The following is a 20,160-nucleotide window of genomic DNA, read 5'->3' as shown; positions in this document are numbered from 1 at the left end:
CTCCTTCCTGCTCACCGCACACACTGCTCTGCCCCTCTCTACTGTAGGTCACTATGGGGACAGTTCCCCCTATGCAGTGGCTGCAGTGTCCTGTCCCTTCCACGTACCCCTGTAGTTTCTAAGTCCAGCGAGGGCAGCCTGCTGCAATGTCCTGCCCCTGAGAGGGGGGGGGGGGTGACACATGAAACCAACAAGCAAAGCAGCAAACATATTTATAGATGGAAGGCGCTGTATGATTGGGAAAATATCCCCTAACAGCCAAGCCTTATATACTGGGGTATCACTTATTTGCTGCACGGGCAAATAAATGCATAGATTACATATTTCGACATACAGGATTAATGATGTCTGATTTTAAATGTTTTAGCAGAGTAAGGATGCTTGATGGTGTCACCTGTCTGCATGTAGCTGTCTTTCACGCAGCCCGTACATTTAACGGCAAATTTTAGGGACTCCTAAAAAGGTTTTTGGGGATTTTTTGCCAAAGTTGGTAACATCTGCATGCACAAGGTAATCCCTGATGTTTCTGCCACGTAAAAAATAGTCCTAATGCGTTTATTAGCCAATGTTGGTAATTCTGTATCAGATGATATGATAGACACATAGGTGCAGGACACTGGAACTGTGGAACTTGGGGAGACCATCAAAAGTTCACACTTCAGAAAGAAATGCATACACTGGTTGTCAGACAGTATAACCGGCATGGAGTGCAAGGCTGGCTGAAACCTTAAGAAAGCAGGGCCCAATCAGAACCAGTTCCTGGAGAGAGCACATCCTAGTCAAAGGCATGTGTGCACCTGAGCTCTGACAGCTAGTAATTAGTGAAGCACATGATACAAAACACACAGACAGACATGAATGACAGGCTATAATAAAAACACAGACAAGACAGGATTTCCAGCTTCCTGCAAAAAGCCAGAACAAGGACAGGACATGATGCAGTATCCCAGTGACAACTATGACTGGGAACTGCCACCAAGATGATTTGCTAACCGTAAATCCTAACAGATATGCATAGTTTGACTTTTGTTTTTTTGTCCACCGAGGGCATTTGAGAGTGGTGATATTTATTGACAATTTGACTAACATACTGTAGGTGGCAGATTATACATTCTATTATACTTAAGATACGATCACATTGAATTGAACTGTTCTCTTTTGGTACATTAGCATATGCATTGTTTTTCATGAATGAGTTCCTTAATTGGCATATCAAAAGGTATTTATTTTATATGCAAAGAGCATGTGTTTTTATTAGGGGTGTGCACCGGCCACTTTTCGTGTTTCGTGTTTTGGTTTTGGATCTGGATCTTTCTTCGTGTTTTGGATCTGGATTGGTTTTGCCAAAACCACCCTTCCGTGTTTTGGGTTCTGGGTTTTGGATCTGTATTTTTTTTTTTAAAAAGCATAAAAACAGCTAAAATCACAGAATGTGTTGGTTTTTCTGCTCCTATGCTATTATTAACCTCCATAACCTTAATTTCCACTAATTTCCAGTCTATTCTGAACACCTCACAATAGTGTTTTTATGTCCAAAAGGTTGCACCGAGGTAGCTGGATGACTATGCTAAGCGACACGAGTGGGCGGCACAAACACGTGACCCATCTAGGAGTGATACTGCAGTGGCAGACAGGATGGCAGTTTGAAAAACTAGGCCCCAAACTGTACATAATGCAAAGAAAAAAAAGAGGTGCAAGATGGAATTGTCCTTGGGCCCTCCCACCCACCCTTATGTTGTATAAACAGGACATGCACACTTTAACAAAGCAATCATTTCAGCGCCAGGGTCTGCCACACGACTGTGGCTGAAATGATTGGTTCGTTTGGGCCCCCACAAAACAAGCTGGCAATTAATGTGCAATTAATTAAGATGTCGTCCTCATCCTCCTCATCCACCGATTCCTCACCCTCTTCAGTGTTGTGTACATCCTCATCCTCACAGAGTATTAACTCGTCCCCACTGGAATCCACCACCACAGGTCCCTCTGTACGTTCTTGAGGCTGGTCTCCCTGGAAGAGTTGATAATTCATTTTTATGAACATCATCTTCTCCACATTTTGTGGAAGCAACCTCCTACGCCTTTCGCTGACAAGGTTCCCGGCTGCACTAAACACTCTTTCGGAGTACACACTGGAGGGGGGGCAATTCAGGTAAAATAGAGCCAGTTTATACAGGGGCCTCCAAATTGCCTCTTTTTCCTGCCAGTACAGGTATGGACTGTCTGACATGCCTACTTGGATGCTGTCACCGATGTAATCCTCCACCATTCTGTCAATGGTGACAGTATCATATGTAGTGACAGCAGACATGTCAGAAATTGTTGCCAGGTCCTTCAGTCCGGACCAGATGTCCAAACTTGGTCCTGCCTGCCCTGCATCACCGCCAGCGGGTTCCTTAGGATAGCTAAGTTTTTTCCTGGCAGCCCCAGTTGTGGGAGAAAATGAAGAAGGAGCTGTTGACGTGTCACGTTCCGCTTCAGCTGACAGTGTGTTCACCAGCAGGTCTTTGCACCTCTGCAGGCTTGTGTCGGCCGGAAAGAGAAACACCACATAGGCTTTAAACCTAGGATCGAGCATGGTGGCCAAAATGTAGTGGTCTGATTTCAACAGATTGACCACCCTGGAATCCTGGCAAAGCGAATGAAGGGCTTCATCCACAAGTCAAACATGCCGAGCAGAATCGCTCCGTCTTAGCTCCTCCTTCACTTTCTCCAGCTGCTTCTGCAAAAGCCTGATGAGGGGAATGACCTGACTCAAGCTGGCAGTGTCTGAACTGACTTCACGTGTGGCAAGTTCGAAGGGCTGAAGAACCTTGCACAACACGGAAATCATTCTCCACTGCGCTTGAGTCAGGTGCATACCCCCTCCTTTGCCTATGTCATAGGTGGATGTATAGGCTTGTATGGCCTTTTGCTGCTCCTCCATCCTCTGAAGCATATAGAGGGTTGAGTTCCACCGCGTCACAACCTCTTGCTTCAGGTGATGGCGGGGCAGGTTCAAGAGTGTTTGCTGGCGCTCCAGTCTTCGGCACGCAGTCGCTGAATGGCGAAAGTGGCCAGAAATTTTTCGGGCCACCCAAAGCGTCTCCTGCACGCCCCTGTCGCTTTTCAGAAAATTCTGCACCACCAAGTTTATTGTGTGAGCAAAACATGGGACGTGCTGGAATTTGCCCAGATGTAATGCCCGCACAATATTGGTGGCGTTGTCAGATATCACAAATCCCCAGGAGAGTCTAAGTGGGGTAAGCCACTGGGCGATGATTTCCCTCAGTTTCTCTAAGAGGTTGTCGGCGGTGTGCCTCTTACTGAAACCGGTGATACACAGCGTAGCCTGCCTTGTAACGAGCTGGCGTTTCTGAGATGCTGCTACTGGTGACGCTGCTGCTGTTGCTGCGTAAGGTGATACATCTACCCAGTGGGCTGTCACAGTCATATAGTCCTTAGTCTGCCCTGTTCCACTTGTCCACATGTCCGTGGTTAAGTGGACATTGTGTACAACGGCATTTTTCAGGACACTGAGGACACTTTTTCTGACGTTTCTGTACAGTCTCGGTATCGCCTGCCTAGTGAAGTGGAATCTAGACGGGATTTGGAACCGGGGACACACTACCTCCATCAATTGTCTAAATCCCACTGCACTAATGGCGGATACCGGACGCACGTCTAACACCAACATAGCAGTCAAGGCCTCAGTTATACGTTTTGCTTCAGGATGACTGCTGTCGTACTTCATCCTCCTCGCTAAGGACTGTTGGAGGGTCAATTGTTTAGTAAAAGTAGTGGTGTTCCTACTTCCTCTCTGGGATGATGAACGACTCCCAGCAGCAGCAGCAACAGCAGCAGCGGCAGCAGTAGGCGTAGCAATGCAGGATCCTCCGGAGGAATCCCGGATAGGAGAGTCAGTCATGCCAGTGATATGGCCTGCAGGACTACTTCCGATCCTGACTAAGGAGGAAATTGACGAGGAGGGAGTTGACGGTGTGGTTTGCAGGCGCTTGGATACAACAGGACAACGGGATTTAGGTGTCCCTGGACTGCTTACGGTCTGAGCCAAAGTTTCTGAACTTGACAGTAACTTTTTATGAACGCGCTGCAGGTGCCGTATAAGGGAGGATGTTCCTAGGTGGTTGACGTCCCTACCCCTACTTATTTCACCTTTACATATGGTACATATGGCAAGACAGTTGTTGTCCGGATTTGGATAGAAATATTGCCAGACCAAAGAGGTGGAATGTTTGGTCTTCTGCCCAGGCATGACCGTGATGGGCTTTTTCATCCCACGGACAACAACTGTCTCCCCCGGAGCCTGATTTAAACAAACCACATCACCATCAGAATCCTCCTCGCCAACTTCCTCCTCAGCGCCAGCTACACCAGTATCCTCATCCTGTTGTACTTCAACAGTGACATCTTCAATTTGCATATCAGCAAGTGGACTGTGGGTGCTCCTTTCAGCACTTGCAGGGGGCGTGCAAATGGTGGAAAGAGCCACCTCTTCCCGTCCAGTGCTGGGAAGGTCAGGCATCGCAACCACCACCACACTTGGACTCTCCTTGGGGATTTGTGATATCTTCTTAGAAAGCACAGTTCTTCGCTGTGCTTTTGCCAGCTTAACTCTTTTGATTTTTTTAGTGGGAGGAGTGCTTCCATCGTCATGTGAAGCTGAACCACTAGTCATGAACATACTAGGGATCGACCTTAGCCGTTCCTTGCCACTCCGTGTCGTAAATGGCATATTGGCAAGTTTACGTTTCTCTTCAGCTGATTTAAATGTCTTTTTCAAGGTCATTTTCCTGAACTTTGCCATTTGGGATTGTATGTGCCCTCTACTATGACATTGGGCATCGGCCTTGGCAGACGACGTTGATGGCATGTTATCGTCTATGTCATGACTAGTGGCAGCAGCTTCAGCACTAGGAGGAAGTGGTTCTTGATCTTTCTCTATTTTATTTTTATCGGAGAAAGTTTTGTCCTCCATTTATGTTATATCGATTTGATATATACGTGCGGCTAAACACAGAAAATAATTTTTTTTTTGGTTTGGACTGGAGTGTACTTTGTGGGTTACAGCACCCTTTAACGGTCAAGCCAGCTGGCCCTTTACTTATGACACAGGCGCACTCTTGGCACTACTTTGTTGATGCACGTGCGGCTACTGCGCACACAATTCACAAACACAGAAAATAATTTTTTTTTAGGTTTGGACTGGAGTGTACTTTCGGGGGTTACAGCACCCTTAACGGTCAAGCCAGCCGGCCCTTTACTTATGACACAGGCGCACGCTTGGCACTACTTTGTTGATGCACGTGCGGCTACTGCGCACACAATTCACAAACACAGAAAATAATTTTTTTTTTGGTTTGGACTGGAGTGTACTTTCGGGGGTTACAGCACCCTTTAACGGTCAAGCCAGCCGGCCCTTTACTTATGACACAGGCGCACGCTTGGCACTACTTTGTTGATGCACGTGCGGCTACTGCGCACACAATTCACAAACACAGAAAATAATTTTTTTTTGGTTTGGACTGGAGTGTACTTTCGGGGGTTACAGCACCCTTTAACGGTCAAGCCAGCCGGCCCTTTACTTATGACACAGGCGCACGCTTGGCACTACTTTGTTGATACACGTGCGGCTACTGCGCACACAATTCACAAACACAGAAAATAATTTTTTTTTGGTTTGGACTGGAGTGTACTTTCGGGGGTTACAGCACCCTTTAACGGTCAAGCCAGCCGGCCCTTTACTTATGACACAGGCGCACGCTTGGCACTACTTTGTTGATGCACGTGCGGCTACTGCGCACACAATTCACAAACACAGAAAATAATTTTTTTTTGGTTTGGACTGGAGTGTACTTTCGGGGGTTACAGCACCCTTTAACGGTCAAGCCAGCCGGCCCTTTACTTATGACACAGGCGCACTCTTGGCACTACTTTGTTGATGCACGTGCGGCTACTGCGCACACAATTCACAAACACAGAAAATAATTTTTTTTTAGGTTTGGACTGGAGTGTACTTTCGGGGGTTACAGCACCCTTAATGGTCAAGCCAGCCGGCCCTTTACTTATGACACAGGCGCACGCTTGGCACTACTTTGTTGATGCACGTGCGGCTACTGCGCACACAATTCACAAACACAGAAAATAATTTTTTTTTAGGTTTGGACTGGAGTGTACTTTCAGGGGTTACAGCACCCTTAACGGTCAAGCCAGCCGGCCCTTTACTTATGACACAGGCGCACGCTTGGCACTACTTTGTTGATGCACGTGCGGCTACTGCGCACACAATTCACAAACACAGAAAATAATTTTTTTTTGGTTTGGACTGGAGTGTACTTTCGGGGGTTACAGCACCCTTTAACGGTCAAGCCAGCTGGCCCTTTACTTATGACACAGGCGCACGCTTGGCACTACTTTGTTGATGCACATGCGGCTACTGCGCACACAATTCACAAACACAGAAAATAATTTTTTTTTAGGTTTGGACTGGAGTGTACTTTCGGGGGTTACAGCACCCTTAACGGTCAAGCCAGCCGGCCCTTTACTTATGACACAGGCGCACGCTTGGCACTACTTTGTTGATGCACGTGCGGCTACTGCGCACACAATTCACAAACACAGAAAATAATTTTTTTTTGGTTTGGACTGGAGTGTACTTTCGGGGGTTACAGCACCCTTAACGGTCAAGCCAGCCGGCCCTTTACTTATGACACAGGCGCACGCTTGGCACTACTTTGTTGATGCACGTGCGGCTACTGCGCACACAATTCACAAACACAGAAAATAATTTTTTTTTAGGTTTGGACTGGAGTGTACTTTCAGGGGTTACAGCACCCTTAACGGTCAAGCCAGCCGGCCCTTTACTTATGACACAGGCGCACGCTTGGCACTACTTTGTTGATGCACGTGCGGCTACTGCGCACACAATTCACAAACACAGAAAATAATTTTTTTTTGGTTTGGACTGGAGTGTACTTTCGGGGGTTACAGCACCCTTTAACGGTCAAGCCAGCTGGCCCTTTACTTATGACACAGGCGCACGCTTGGCACTACTTTGTTGATGCACATGCGGCTACTGCGCACACAATTCACAAACACAGAAAATAATTTTTTTTTAGGTTTGGACTGGAGTGTACTTTCGGGGGTTACAGCACCCTTAACGGTCAAGCCAGCCGGCCCTTTACTTATGACACAGGCGCACGCTTGGCAATACTTTGTTGATGCACGTGCGGCTACTGCGCACACAATTCACAAACACAGAAAATAATTTTTTTTTTGGTTTGGACTGGAGTGTACTTTCGGGGGTTACAGCACCCTTAACGGTCAAGCCAGCCGGCCCTTTACTTATGACACAGGCGCACGCTTGGCACTACTTTGTTGATGCACGTGCGGCTACTGCGCACACAATTCACAAACACAGAAAATAATTTTTTTTTGGGTTTGGACTGGAGTGTACTTTCGGGGGTTACAGCACCCTTAACGGTCAAGCCAGCCGGCCCTTTACTTATGACACAGGCGCACGTTTGGCACTACTTTGTTGATGCACGTGCGGCTACTGCGCACACAATTCACAAACACAGAAAATAATTTTTTTTTTGGTTTGGACTGGAGTGTACTTTCGGGGGTTACAGCACCCTTAACGGTCAAGCCAGCCGGCCCTTTACTTATGACACAGGCGCACGTTTGGCACTACTTTGTTGATGCACGTGCGGCTACTGCGCACACAATTCACAAACACAGAAAATAATTTTTTTTTTGGTTTGGACTGGAGTGTACTTTCGGGGGTTACAGCACCCTTAACGATCAAGCCAGCCGGCCCTTTACTTATGACACAGGCGCACGCTTGGCACTACTTTGTTGATGCACGTGCGGCTACTGCGCACACAATTCACAAACACAGAAAATAATTTTTTTTTGGTTTGGACTGGAGTGTACTTTCGGGGGTTACAGCACCCTTTAACGGTCAAGCCAGCCGGCCCTTTACTTATGACACAGGCGCACGCTTGGCACTACTTTGTTGATGCACGTGCGGCTACTGCGCACACAATTCACAAACACAGAAAATATATTATTTTTTTAGCACTTGGGGGGAGCACCCCTGATGGACAGAGCACCCCCTGGACAACACTACAGCACCCCTTTAGGACTGGGACACTGCACAGGACTTTGGAGTGGACACAGCCCCTATGGAGAACTGACTGCACAACACAGTCCAGCCAGCCCCTATGGACTTTGAAGTAGTGGACACAGCCCCTATTAACAACAGCAGCACAGCACAACACAGCCAGCCCCTATGGACTTTGAAGTAGTGGACAACAGCAGCACTACACTACACTACACTACACAGCACTAACTCCCACCCTCCCTCTTCACTGTCCACAGCCGAGTGAGAAAATGGCGCCGACGCGGGTACCTTATATAGGATCCAAAACCCGCGAGACTCGGAAGGCGGGATGATGACGTTTTGCCTCGATGTCAGATCCGAGTCAGGCGGGAAAAGTCGAGCCTGACTCGGATCGGACTCGGATCGGGGGGGCTCGGGGGGGTTCGGATTTCAGAAATCCGAACCCGCTCACCCCTAGTTTTTATCATGTATAAAGATTATGGTTAGATAATCCTGTATACTGATTTCTTTACAGGGTCATGTTTTAGTAAAGCTGGCTGTCTGGAAAGACTAAGGGGTCTATTTACTAAGCTGTGTTAGGAGATAAAGTGAACAGTGAAAAGGTACCAGCCAATCAGCTCCTAATTGTCATTCTTCAAACACAGCCTGTGACATGGCAGTTAGGAGCTGATTGGCTGGTACCTTATCACCATTCACTTTATCTCCTAACACAGCTTAGTAAATAGACCCCTCAATAAGGTTTAACATCGTCCTGCGAGGCTGTCAGCTGAGGAGCAATAAAAAGCTTCTAGCATAAGTATTACCATCAGTGAGCATAATGTTTTATGAGACGATTCATTAGTTTGTGTCATCCGACACTATCTTTAAATAATATATCCTAGCGTCAGCTCACAACATAGCCCACGGGACAGATCATTAATCTTCAGGCACAATTTAACTCTAGGAGGAATTGACATTAAGGTCTGTAATTATTATTACCCGCTACTATGCATGTTCTATGTTTTCATAAATATAGTTTGTATTAACATTTAAGCATTTATACAATGATATTATAAGGTTATTATACAGTTGTTACATTGTTATAGCACAAATGTACTATGCCAAGCAGTATTAAATAATATTGTGTTTTTTTTTAATTCATTAGCTTTTCTAAGTGTGGTGATGGGTTACACTGAAATGACGTCAGATAACTTCCTGAGCGGAAACTCTGCCATTTTGTGTCACGAGGTGAAGTGCATAAAGGTATGTGTTTTTTTGTACTATTGTATCCTGACGAAAGAACCTAAGTGAAGAGTTCTGAAACATTGACACTATTTGTGGGGTTCAGAGTATTCTTTAAAAGTCACCAGAGTGCCGCCTATTTAAGAATCTATATGTTTTATTTTCCGTCTCTGCACAGAGTCAGTAATCGAGGAGGGCACTGGTGCAATTTGTACAAAAAAACATTTTGAGACAAGACAGCACTCCTGAAAAAGTTATTCAAAAATGCGGTGCCTGGTTCATACAAAATAAATGCACTCACTTTTTTGGGGAAAAAAAAGCATCAAAGATCCAGCACTCACGTTTAGTAGATTTATTGTGAAGGTCACATATGAAAAATACAGTGTCCAATAGTCAGTAGCAGGGGCGGGCTGCTGCTGCTGACTATTGGATGCTGTAATTTTCATATGTGACCTCCACAATAAATCTACTAAGCGTGAGTGCTGATTCTTTGATGATTTTTTTTCCCCAAAAAAGTGAGTGCATATATATATATATACACTTTTTTCTACTAACTGGTGAGTGCCTATCCCATTTATTTGGACTTTATCTACTTCTGGACTTTTTTTGTGTCTGTAATGGAGCACCCTACTATTGGAGTTTTTATAACAGTGAGTGCAGCTTTCTGGACTATATGGATTACGGGTTATTGATATACCCTTAAGCTGGCACCTGGACATGAGACAGGAGTTGTTCTCTTTTTTCATTGGTTTACCGTGAGTTACATAATACCCACTTTTGGATGTCTGCAATCATCTAATTAGCAATTTTTTGGACTCTATATGCTTTTTAATAAAAATCCCCCTTTTTTTAGGGGCAGAGTTAATATGTGTTTTGTGTTTGTATGTGCCAACATGTTCTTGTGGGCTCAACATCTAGTGCATTGAGGAGTGGTCACTTGTTCATTGGTTCTACTGATACTATTATTGTATGTTGATATCTGATAATAGTATTTAAGAATATTGTTGTGTGGTGCTTGTGTGTAAAGTCTGTCTTTTTTGTTGTCTGTTGGGTTATTTTATTAATATGGCGAATGAAGGCTTCCAGATGCTAGATGATACACTACTTGATCTAGCACAAAACAATTTTGTGTCACTTACAGATGATGATGCGGATAAAGTGTTGTTTGATCACACAGAGTTCTCGAAATTACCTGATGAGTCTTGTACTGATCTATATTATAAACTATTGAGGCTTAAGAAGCGCGAGGTAGACCTGACCCTACATGGTCAGTTTCTTTCAGACTACTACCGGAATAAGAAGATCCCTAGAGGGTTCAGAGTGAGCAATAACCCCACCATTGGGCGTAATAATTTGACGTTTTGCGCAAAATGGTGTGGGGTATTGAATAAGTGCTCGCTCGACCTCATTCTATTGGTAGTGGAGGAAGTAGGGACAGAATTGATAAAATTACGTGAAGAGATCAGAACATTCAATACAGGGCACCTTAGTACTTTAACTACCGATACCTCTGATGATTGGCTTGGAAAATTGAAAGAACAAATTAATAACTATCAGAGGGAACTTATATCTTTTAAACGTAAGAAATTAGCAACTGTTAATTCTGATTATACTAATCACAGTGTGTATCGGTGGCTGAAGGGTGAGAATTCTATACGACGTGGAGGTGGCCCTTTGAGATTTAGGCCCCCCCTACAGCCTGATACATCTTCCTCACAATCTAATTCTGAAAGTGAATTAAATAGTCGTCGACCCCCTAGTGGTTCTTCCTCTTTTTTAGAGAGAGGCCAACGGTCCGGTTTAAGTCCAGGCCGAAGCCTAGCCCCAGATACCCGAGCAGATGTGGTGGTAAAAGCAAAAAAGCGTGGAAGGGGCCGCACAAGGAATTAGAACCAGTATATAATTTATCTAGTAGATGCCTCACTGATTCAGAATGTGAGGTTCTCTCATTTGGTTTACCTTTTTTTCCTACGGTGCAACACAATAAGTTCAATTGGTCTGTTGATCACTATAAATTTGGCCGTAAACTACGTTTACGTGAACATTTTGCCAATTCCAAGGAAATACCTACTACTAAAAGATTTAAGAACCCTAGCCTATTCGATCCTCAATCGAATAGTGCTAGTATTAAAACGTTTCTATGATTAGTGGAACATGAAATGGCTTTGACGCAGGTTACTAAGAAATATGACAATCTAACCTTTGATCAGAGGCAGGCTTTACAGGATTTAATTTGGGATGACACGATTGTTATATGACCAGCCGATAAAGGCGGGGCCGTCGTCATACAAGATTGGCTGGCCTATGATAAGGAGGTACGACGCCAATTGAGTGATTTACGCACATATATTAGTGTGCCGTATAACCCCATGTTTGATATTAAGTGTAAGGTAGATGTGGTCATTGACCGGGCGGTACAACATAGGTGGATTGATGATGGAGTGGCTTCTTTTCTTAAAGTTGGGCATCCGATATGCCCGATTATATATTTGTTGCCTAAGATCCACAAAACCTTAGTTGACCCGCCCGGTCGACCGATCATATCTGCTATGGGTTCGGTTTTACAACCATTGGCTAAATTCGTTGACACATTTTTGCAACCACATGTGGCCTCGATGAGCAGTTTTGTACAAGACACTCACGATTTTCTGGATAAGGTCTTGACCTTTAATAACCTTACCGGGGATGTGTGGCTTGCTACTATGGATGTGGTGTCACTGCATACCGTGATACCCCATGAGGCGGGCATTGAGACAGTGAGAACTGCTCTACTTAATGGTAAACATGTGGGGCCACCGATTGATTTCATATGTGAATTGATTGAACTCATGCTTAGATACAATCACTTCAGTTATGGCAATGAGTTTTTTGTACAGGTGTCTGGAACGGCGATGGGGTTAAATTTGGCCCCATCGTATGCCAACCTTTATATGCACCAGTATGAACAGCAATATATCTTAGGGATGTATGGTAACAAGATCCTGTGCTATAAACGATTTATTGACGATCTGTTCATGATTTGGACAGGCACAAAAGTTGAATTTTTTGAAATGATTACATTCCTCAATGCATTGGAGAGTCCAATTAGGTTTACCGCCTGTATTGACAAAAACTCCATTAATTTCCTTGATGTTACAATTATGCGTGAGGGTGCGATGATGAGTTCAACACTTTATCGAAAAGTGAGTGACAGGAATACTTTGCTTCATTCGAAAAGTCATCATGCAAGCAGTCTCAAGGAATCACTTCCTATATCGCAATTTATTAGAGTGTTGCGTAACAATACGTCACAAGATTTGGCAGAAATACAGTTGCATGATATGCGCAATAGATTTTTGGCACGTGGGTACTCACCAGTTGTTGTTGATAGATGTCTGGTCAAGGCACGACACAGACATTTTAAGATTACTGACAGAAAATTGATCGAGACCAACAGGATGATTTATCCCATGACATATGATTTGGCAGCTAATGTGGCAAGAAAGGCCATTAAGAAGCATTGGCCTATAATCTCCTCTGATCCATTATTCAAAGGAATTAATAAGCGACCACCTATGATGGCATATCGCCGTGGCCCAAATCTGCGACAATTGTTGATGCGACCAACTAAGCAGCCGACTCAGCCATCGACGCAGTGGCTTCAAAGTGGCAAAAATGGATGCTATCGTTGTGCTGATTGCACTACCTGTCGTTCCATGCAGGTTGGGACCCATTTTGTTCATCCACATAGTGGAAAGAAAATCGAGATCAAATTCAGATTACACTGCACTATGGAATATGTCATATATATATTGATATGCCCGTGTAGTTTGTACTACGTAGGCTTGACTACAAGATCATTTCGAGAATGTATGGCTAATCACCGCTCGACCATACGTGCAGCCCTACAATCAAAGACCTCTGATAAACCAGTGGCGAAACATTTTGCTGCTTGTGGACACTCTGCTGCGTCACTCAAGTGCATGCTGATTGACCATGTTCCCAAATCTAGTCGTGGTGGCGATAGAGAACTGCTTCTACGAAGACGTGAGGCTAAATGGATTTTTTTGCTTGATACTGTGGCCCCACGTGGCCTGAATGAGTATCACCCATATAATATTTTTTTGAGGTGACTAGAATATGCAAAAGTTCTAACCTGAATGGAACCTGTGTTGGCACATACTTGAAGTTCTTTATCTTTTAATATTATATATCTTATAATGTTTGTAATATTTGTTATTTCTTTGTTTGTCTTGTCTAAGTATTTGTATGTATGTAGTCTTTTGGGAGGGTATTCTCCTGTTCTGTGAGCCCCCTTTTTTCTGCCCGTGCTATGAGATGGTGTGTAATGGTGTCATTATGTAGTTTCTGACTTATATGATGTATAAGAGTATGGGTGCAGTTTTGCACTTTCTGTATCTAAATATGTCACTATTTTGCATCTAAATATGTGTATGTTGATGTCTCAGACACCATCTAGTTTTTGATGTCCTGATTGGTTATGCTGGTATCTATTCCCACTTTAGGTTTGCGGGTAGCGTTGTGGTTGTTACCGGTTTCTATGGTAACGTCCTTCCTTTTTGTTTCCGACTTAGAAGCGTCCCTAGTGGTGTTACGTATGCCTGCTTTGGCATCGGAGTTTGATGACGTATTATAGGCACTTGCTCCGCAATAACCGGATGTCCTGCGTTCCACCATGTGGAACGCAGGTGACTTCCGGTTTCAGCTATGAATGGTCGTATACCCTGTGTGCTGGCCCTGTTTGTGGTGCCGCTGGAGGGTTACAATGTGAGTTGATGCATCTACCGGGTATGTTTCTCTGTATGTCTAATACGACTGGCTATATTATATATTTATGGCACTTCTGGTATTTGATTGTGGGTGGTACCAGCGGGGATGATTTGGGCTATTTAAGGTGGCTCTCACAGCAGGTGTACTTGGGGTTACCTGTGGCTGAATCATGGTGGTGAATTCCTTGTCTTGATAAAGGTCTATATGGACCGAAACGTCGACTATTGTCTTACATCATGTGAGTGATTAAAACTTTTTTCTACTAACTGGTGAGTGCCTATCCCATTTATTTGGACTTTATCTACTTCTGGACTTTTTTTGTGTCTGTAATGGAGCACCCCACTATTGGAGTTTTTATAACAGTGAGTGCAGCTTTCTGGACTATGTATCACTCCAAATAGTTGATATATTGCCAGGGTGCACATCCAGAGGCCCTCAGCATACCCGTAGCTCAGATTCAAACAAATGGCAGCACTCCATGGACTTGAATAATAATCACAGCATGCAGCTAGGTATATTATTTTAATTCATATACATTACAATCCTAGTTATCAGTCCAGAAGTTAGTAAAACATTTTGTAGTTATTCCGGATATATACTGTAATTGTTTTTAGAATGTACAGAAAGTTAACATTAGTAGTTCAAATAGTATAAGTAATCTTTAGCCATATGATATTATTTGTATGTCCAAACATATATACAGTATCTTTGTAAATATGTCCAATTAGCATATTCAACATGTAGTCACTGTAATTAGGTGTGCTACTATTTAAGAACACTGCACTCGGTCCAGCTCCCCTCAAAAGTCCTCTTACAACCCATCTGCTGATTTGTAGGAGACAAAATTTCTGATGTCCAAGATAAGGTGCAACTTTGCAGGTCCCCAGGGATGAATTTTTGAAGACTAGAAGAAATTACTCTTTGATGAAAGAGCACTCAATGAACACTAAAGGTGCATACCCACGTAACTATTATTTTAACGATTTGTCGTTAACGACGTCGTTATCATTCAATCATTCAAAAAATCGTTCAGTTTCTGAGTTATAACGATGAAGGATAATCGTTCAAGCGCGCTCCCATTTTGTAGTTTGTCGATTTCAGACTGTCTAACATAACGATTTTCATTAAGGGAAGGAACATTTTTCGCTCATCGTTGTAAAAATCGTTCATTACACTTCAAAAAATCGTTCACTTTTTCAAGGGAAAATCTTACAGATAATTTGACAGAAAATCGTTACGTGTGTATGCACCTAAAGACTTTCAAATGGAGGTTACAGCCAGAATATACTGGACAGGTTTATACAATCTCCAAATCACACAATAAAGAATAACTATTGTTTCATTAATAAAAATCAGATGGAGATGTCCCCAAAATATGTTTGTGGTTATGTTCTTCAATCAATGAAAAGAGAGGTATGTTGCAGAAATGCTGGCCTATTCCTCAATTTGTTACTGACTCTCTGAAGTCCTCATGTGCTTCTCCTTTCCCTTACTTACACTATCTTATACTCCCTACAATGGCCCCTAATATTTGGTTGCTGCTTGAGTGTTATGATGCTACAATGTGTATAAACCATGTACTTGTCCCGCAGTATTTTGTGCTGTAAGTCACTTTCTTGTTTTGCTCATTTGTAAAGCGCTGGGTAACCCTTGTTGCTCCATTAAAAATAAAGGACAATAATAAGAAATTGATAAAAATTAGTGGAAACAGAATGCAAAATTTGCATTATGAAGAAATGGGATTTGAAGATTCATATTCCTATGGTAACTATATAGGCTTCTTGTATTTTGTTTATGTGTCTATCCAGCCTATGTATTTCACTGAGCTGCACATTCTGGTTACTTCACAGGAATGACATGTCCGGATATTCCTGTAGTTAGAGAAGAGGGGAAATGGATTGAATGTCACACACTCATTGGCTGTCTGATCTTTTCACAGATTTTCTGTTTTTGCCTGACCAGTTGTTCCCTTTGGAATGGCTTATTTCCTCCATACAGTATGGCAGCTTGCATGGTGTTTCCTGCACATGCTTAAACTGGCCATACACACTACAATTATTGGGGCGATCCGCCCGATATCCTCGGATCGCCCCGATAATTGTAGCGTGTGTGCGGGCGACCGAGTGTTAAATATTGCTCAGTCGGGCATGCCAGATTGTCCAGCATGCCCGTCTGATGCAAAATATATGAGGTAAACTATCGGCCACATCCGGCTGTATATGCCCAGCCGCGGCCGACCGACAGACATTTCCTGTGTTCCTTCCAATGGAAGGAACAGGAAATGTCTCCTCCCCGGGGGCGGAGTGCATATGTCGGGCTAATACACTGTGAGAGAAATCTCACAGTGTAAGCCGCGGACATCTGCGGCTTGCAGGCTATCAGATGAAGTGTCTGTCGGTTTGAATTTATCTGGATGTGTATGCTCTGCTTTAGAAAGTGAACGCACCCATATGAGGCTATGCAGACCCTCGTGCATTCTGTACATATAGGGCCTGATTCAGAGACACATGCAATGCTTATTTTCATGTGTTTGGTAATTTTTTTGCGATTGCATGTGCACGGAAATCCTTAATCTCTCCTCCGGAGCTTGTATGACATGTGTACACACAAAGGTGCTGTTGCAATCATGGTATCAGAGATGTATTGGAAAGGTGCTGGGTTTCTCTAGGCAATCACTAAGAGATTAATTAACAGACACATGGAGATGGTCTGTCTTATGGGGGTGTTATGCGAGTGTGGCGGGTGTGTTGGTGAAAGTGGCAGCCAGGGCCGTAACTAGGAATTTGCGTGCGGTGCTGTCTCACAGAGCAAAAGGCTCTATAGGTGGCACTGTTGCTGCCCCATCGCCCCTGCATCTGGCTAGTATGGTGCCTGGAATGGTACAGCTGCAGTATAGCTGCTGTGGTGCCGCCCGGAGCATACTTTGGACTCTCCAGGCATGCACCCTGCAGCCTGTACAATCGCTCAGAGCATCCTGATGACCTGGTGTAATTGTGCGTGAGGCTCCGATGATACTCGATGTTATCGATGGTTTCACAGTGTTGCTAAGTTTTACAGATGTGAGTAAAGGGAAGTGGGTGTCCTTATGTTTTACTAAGACTGCATTGCGATTGCAGAGATTAGCATACCTTCGCAGTTGAACTGTGTGTGTAATCGCAGCTGCGATGGCAATAGCGATCCATAATGAGTCAGGCCCTTAGATTGTAAGCTCCACAGGGGCAGGGACTGATGTGAATGGACCAATATTCTCTGTAAAGTGCTGCGGAGTATGTGTGCGCTACCAAATATAAATAAATGGAAATAAATAAATAAATCTATTACCTCTGGGATAACTGAATTCATATATAGGTAGCTGAAGGCAGCATATGCCTGATGCTACATAAGACTCTGTATATGGGGGTTAGAGAAGCTCATTGGGTGTTTTTCGTGTCAATCTGCCTTATGATTGACAGGTCTAGGCTGGTTAAAACAGCCTATCACAAGTTCTGGTGGGGAGGGCCTTAGCTCACATACTTAAAAAAGGGAAAGCAGGGTTTACTTCCTCTTTGTGACTTGCAAATTCCCACCCGTCCCTACCCAATTGTTGATACATTGTTTTTGTTATTTATCTTTCAGCTATATTGTGAGGCGTAAAAGCATTGCTTCTCAGCGGCCCAACAGGGCGCAAGTGGTAGTTGCGGGGCGCCTGCCTTTCCCAGGGCAAGTTGTCTGTGCCCTTAAGGGGGGACCTGGGCTTCTTCCTAGAGGTGGGGCTCAGTAGTACTAATGAAAGGGGGTGTAGCCTATTGTAACTCAGGTTGCGTCAGAGGCCTTCAGGTAGCCTCATTTATAGTTTATTCGTGGGCTAGAGCTCGGAAAGCAATGCTTTTATTCGCCACCAAAGAGATGTGTATTTTAATAAATATTTGTTAAATTTTTGATTCCACTACAGTTGTCCGTGTTTTCATTAAGGTCAATTAAGACAATAACACCTGTGTAAGGATCTAACGCCTCAGGGCATAGAGGGCGTATGCCTGTTGACGTTATTGGTTACATTAAAGTGACTGTTCCGCCACAATAATCTACATGTGAATATAGTGACCATCATTATCAGCACACATGCACCAATCCTATACCTGGTCAAAAGAAATGGATCTCTGTGTAGTGTGTACACATAACTCAGCCAGCAGGCAATTCTATATACTCACCTATGTCACACCCTAACTCAGCTTATTCTTTAATAAGTAACTTTATTCATCTGCTGCTGAATCCCTGGAAATAAAGTGACTTCTTTTCGGGAAAAAATATAATTTCCTCCTTCTACAATTGTCCGGTGCCTGGTGCATGTTGGCTTTATCATGGCAGTTCTGCTGGTATTTTAAAAACAGTTTCCATGCATAAAATAAACGTGTTTATATTGGTTCAATATACTGTACTCTGTTTCCTCCTCAGTTTGTGCACATGTCCTCAGTTACTGTATAACATTGTGGGCGTCTTGCACAATAATATTTTCCAGATTCCTCGGGTTTCACTCCAGTGAGTTTAACATAAACTTCTCCTTTATTTGTGTCTCTGGACAGAGTTAGTCGTCCCTGAACAGACAGGGCATAAGCTGTGCTTGCATCATAAAAAATTGCTCCCAGCCACTCCAGTCCTTTCCCCTCAGGTTGGCGGATCCAGCTCACACCATACATGTTAGTGCTGTCAGTGAGGGAGGCCCCGGTCACTTTACAGGTCAGTTCCAGAGTCTCTGTTGGTCTCACAGTCCCAGGTCCAGACTCCACTAAGGAGATTTGTGCAGTGACACCTGTAAATAAACACAAAACATGTTAGTTCTCTATTAGCTCTTCCAATGATTATGTTACTGGGAGCACAATGAGATGATCAGCAAATCAGACTCACATTGTAGTGAGGACACAACACAGAGTAACCACAGGAGATTCTGCATGACTGGGCTGAGGAGTTACTGAGATATCAGCTCAGGAACTGATTGTATAGATTTTGCAGTGGACATTTCCCTGACATTGTTCTCTATATAAAGAGGAAGTTATCCTCATATATTTACATATACACTGTGTTAATTAAGTGGGATAAGCCAATGATACATAGCTAGATTGTCCTCAAGTTTCATTTAAACACATGTGCCAATTATCACAGTGTTATACTATGTGATTTATTTACTATCCAATTACTCAGTTGGTTACATTGTATGATGCTAGCTACAAAATATATAATTTGTTCATCTGAAAAACACTTTTATGAAATATAAAAACTTAATTTTTTGTTTTTAAAAGATTTTTATAAGTTTGGAAATTAAATTATGACAAGGTCAGTAATACCGCTTTTACACCGAAATTCCGGGTCTGATTCAAAGATTCGCTCTGAATCAGGATGGGCACTTTTTTTTTTTAGTTGCGGCCTCTTGGTTGCTCGCATATTGCGAGCGGCCATGATGATGGTTGCGATGGTCAAGACCCTCGGGTTTGCGACAAGACCCTTGTGGTAGGGTCTCATGGCCGCAAGCCCCAGAGAGCTTCTGGTTCAAATAGAGCCGGAAGCTCTCCCACTGACATCACTGATGATGACAGTGGGGCCGCCCACAAACGGCAGGCGTTCGCATGGGAACGCCTTCGTTTGTGAAGCCACCCCCCCGCCACACCTACAAAATGGGGCGAGCTGTCGATCAACATCGACAGCCGCCCCTTTTTTAGTGAGTCCCGGAGTGAGTGCTTTTTGCGCTCGCTCCGGGGCTCGCGCATGCCACGCGTGCGCACTGGGCCACCATTGACCCGGTTGGGAGCGCTCAGCACTTGCAACCGGGTGTGAATCAGGCCCAGAGTTCCAATCTGGATCAGACCCAGAATTTCCCCAGCACCAACCCAGGATATTCCCGAGTCAGCGCCGTTCACACCAGAGCAGGGTCTGCATTGACCCGGCTTTTCCGGCGTTGACGTGTACACTTGGAGATGACATCATCTCCAAGCGCCACCGGCATGCAGCGCGCTCCAGGTAATTGTGACCCGTAGCGTGACATTCACACTGCAGGTTTTCACCTGTTACTCCTG

At 44.1% G+C, this 20,160-nt stretch overlaps 1 protein-coding gene across 3 annotated transcripts in view; it reads left to right on the top strand.

The window, feature by feature from the left end:
- LOC148526583 (uncharacterized) overlaps positions 1-20,160 on the top strand; it is a 50,359-nt gene that overhangs the window by 8,087 nt on the left and 22,112 nt on the right. For all 3 annotated transcript variants that reach the window (XM_088470226.1, XM_088470228.1, XM_088470227.1), the window contains one exon: positions 9,270-9,367. In XM_088470226.1, the coding sequence (XP_088326352.1) occupies positions 9,270-9,367 (98 nt within the window). The remainder of the gene's footprint in view (positions 1-9,269; positions 9,368-20,160) is intronic.

Source organism: Taudactylus pleione, unplaced genomic scaffold (assembly GCF_031769625.1).
Source record: "Taudactylus pleione unplaced genomic scaffold, aTauple2 ptg000095l, whole genome shotgun sequence".
NCBI lineage: Eukaryota > Metazoa > Chordata > Amphibia > Anura > Myobatrachidae > Taudactylus > Taudactylus pleione.
The sequence above is the reverse complement of the archived record's forward strand: the minus strand, read 5'-3'. Positions and strand labels throughout refer to the sequence as shown.